Below are 2,967 nucleotides of genomic sequence, written 5' to 3' on the forward strand. Positions count from 1 at the left end.
TGCCAATCAGTGCCCACTCCAATGCCTACCACTGCCAGTGCCACCAGGGATGCCTGTCAGTGCCGCGTATCAGTGCCCATCAGTGCCACCTATCAGTGCCCATCAGTGCTGCCTATCAGTGCCCAGCAGTGCCGCCTATCAGTGCCCAGCAGTGCCGCCTATCAGTGCCACCCATAAGAACCCATCTTTGCAGCCTTTCAGTGCCCATCAGTGTCGTCTATCAGTGCCCACCAGTGCCACCCATGAGTGCCCATCAGTGCCGCCTATCAATGCCCATCAATGCTGCATATCAGTGCCACCCATCAGTGCCGCCTACCAGTGCCCATCAGTGCCGCATATCAGTGCACGTCAGTGCCCGCTCATTGGTGCCACCTCATCGCTGCCGCCTTATCAGTGCCTGTCAGTGCCACCTTATCAGTGCCCATCAGTGAAAGAGAAAACTTACTTATTTACAAAATTTTTTAACAGAAACAAAAGCAAAACTTTTATTTTTTTCAAAATTTTCGGTCTTTTTTTATTTGTTTCGCAAAAAATAAAAACCCCAGAGGTGATCAAATACCACCAAAGAAAGCTCTATTTGTGGGAACAAAATGATAAAAATTTAGTTTGGGTACAGTGTAGCATGACCGCGCAATTGTCATTCAAACTGCGACAGCGCTGAAAGCTGAAAATTGGTCTGGGCAGGAAGGTATATAAGTGCCCTGTATTGAAGTGGTTAATGCATAGAATGCATTATAAAAAAACTTCTGCCTTTAATCTCACTTTTCTAATTGATGCCCATACATTTTCCAAAACTGTGAAATTGATCAGAAATCTCCCATTTTTTTTACATTGTTTGGGGAAATAAGAAACTCTGTTTCACTTATCCATAATAATTATAATGCTTTCAAATATTTCAAAGAACTCCTTAAAGCTTCTTTAACCTCTGTGTTCCGAAGACTATATATCAGAGGATTTAACATAGGTATAATTATACTGTAGAACACAGAAGCCACTCTGTCTTGCTGTAGAGCATAGCTGGTAGATGGGCGAAAATACATAAAGAGGACAGTCCCATAGAAGACACTGACAGCAGTCATATGAGAAGCACAAGTGTTAAAAGCCTTGTATCTACCCTGGGCTGACCGGATCGTCATAATGGCCCGGATAATGTTGGTGTATGAGACAAGGATGAGTAGGAGGCAGCTCAAGGTGACCAGACCACCTAAAATGATCAGAATGGCTAAGTTCACGGTTATATCAGAACAGGACAGCTTGTAGAGTGGTGGAATATCGCAGAAGAAATGATCAATAGTGTTGGATCTACAGAAGTTAAGACGAAAGACACCAATGGTGTGCACAAGAGCAGTCATAAAGCCTCCGAAATAGGCAGCAGCCACCATACGGAAACACAATATGCTACTCATGAGACTCCCGTACTGCAGTGGGCTACAGATGGCCACATAACGGTCGTAGGCCATGATTCCCAGAAGAAGACATTCGATGGTTGCAAAGGACACAAAAATATACATCTGCAGAGCACAACCAACAAAAGAGATGACCTTAGCTTTACATAAGAAGTCATTCAGCATTTTAGGAGTGACTGCTGAAGAATAAGTCAGGTCTGCAAAAGAAAGACTGCACAGAAACAAGTACATGGGCTTGTGAAGACGTTTGTCCACCATACCTAGTGTAATAATCCCTATATTGCCTACCACGGTTACGATGTAAATATATAGAAAGATGACAAACAATGGAATATTGAGTTTAGACTGGTCAGTGAGCCCAGTGAAAATAAATTCCAGCATGGAACTCTTGTTTAATGCGAACATATTTGAATGTCCTGAATCTGTTCAGTAAGAGAAGAAATGGCAATAACTTTCACTGTCCTTTATATTTAAACAAAAATAAAAAGAAAGGTTGAGTCCCAGGCAATAATCACAGGAAAAAAGCACATAATGCAATATATGTTCAGCTGAACCATGCTGCTGTCTAATGGCAAAGGATCAGATGCTGCAATGCTGAAGACAAAAAGGGTTGACAACGCTCAGGAACTAAGCTGGAATTGATGGATAATGGCTGCAATGAACCACATGTATACTCAACAAGGTTGCTGGTGATTTATTCCAAAGATTAAAACAGTACAAAAACAGTACAAATTAACATTGTCATTCACATTTGTACTGTTTTAATATTTGTAATAAATCGCCAGCAACCTTTTTGAGTATACATGTGGTTCATTGCAGCCATTACCCATTAATTCCAGCTTAGTTCCTTCGCACCATCAGCCCTTTTTGTCCTTTATATCTGAAGTAGCAGCACAATTTCCAAGATGTCAAAACTTCAGTTCCCATATATGCTTGTTTTTCTTAAAAGCAGCTTTAAAATAATTGAACGAGAAGTTATTGTCTTAGATTGTCTGGGCAAAAATAAAATGTCTACATATCTGCAAATCATGCACATTTCCCCATATTTTCGCTTTAACCACTTGCTTACTGGGCACTTCAACCCCCCTCCTGCCCAGACCAATTTTCAGCTTTCAGCACTGTCGCACTTTGAATGACAATTGCGCGGTCATACAACACTGTACCCAAATGAAATTTTTATCATTTTTTTCCCACAAATAGAGCTTTCTTTTGGTGGTATTTGATCACATCTGGGATTTTTATTTTTTGCTAAACAAACAAAAAAAGATGGACATTTTTGAAAAAAAAAAAATCATGTTTCATAGTTTGTTATAAAATTTTGCAAACAGGTAATTTTTCTCCTTCATTGATATGCGCTGATGAGGCAGCACTGGTGGGCACTGATAGGCTGCACTGATGGGCACGGATAGGCACAGATAAGGCGGCACTGATGGGCACAGTTAAAGCGGCACTGATAGGCACAGTTAAGGCGGCACTGATGGGGACAGATAAGGCGGCACTGATGGGGACAGATAAGGCGGCACTGATGGCCACGGATGGGTGGCACGGATGGGTGGCACGG

The 2,967-nt window shown here is 41.8% G+C and overlaps 1 protein-coding gene across 1 annotated transcript; it reads right to left on the reverse strand.

Annotated features, from left to right (window-relative positions):
- Positions 1-875: 875 nt before the first annotated feature.
- Positions 876-1,811, reverse strand: LOC141106680 (olfactory receptor 5AR1-like). The gene has a single exon (XM_073597618.1). The coding sequence runs from the start codon at positions 1,809-1,811 to the stop codon at positions 876-878; it is 936 nt and encodes a 311-aa protein (XP_073453719.1).
- Between the last annotated feature and the right edge of the window lie 1,156 nt (positions 1,812-2,967).

This window comes from Aquarana catesbeiana, linkage group LG08, assembly GCF_042186555.1.
Source record: "Aquarana catesbeiana isolate 2022-GZ linkage group LG08, ASM4218655v1, whole genome shotgun sequence".
Taxonomy (NCBI): Eukaryota; Metazoa; Chordata; class Amphibia; order Anura; family Ranidae; genus Aquarana; species Aquarana catesbeiana.

What these genes read in the sequence shown, in the direction of transcription:
- LOC141106680 (XM_073597618.1), bottom strand. Translation starts at nt 1,811, where the DNA reads ATGTTCGCATTAAACAAGAGTTCCATGCTGGAATTTATTTTCACTGGG.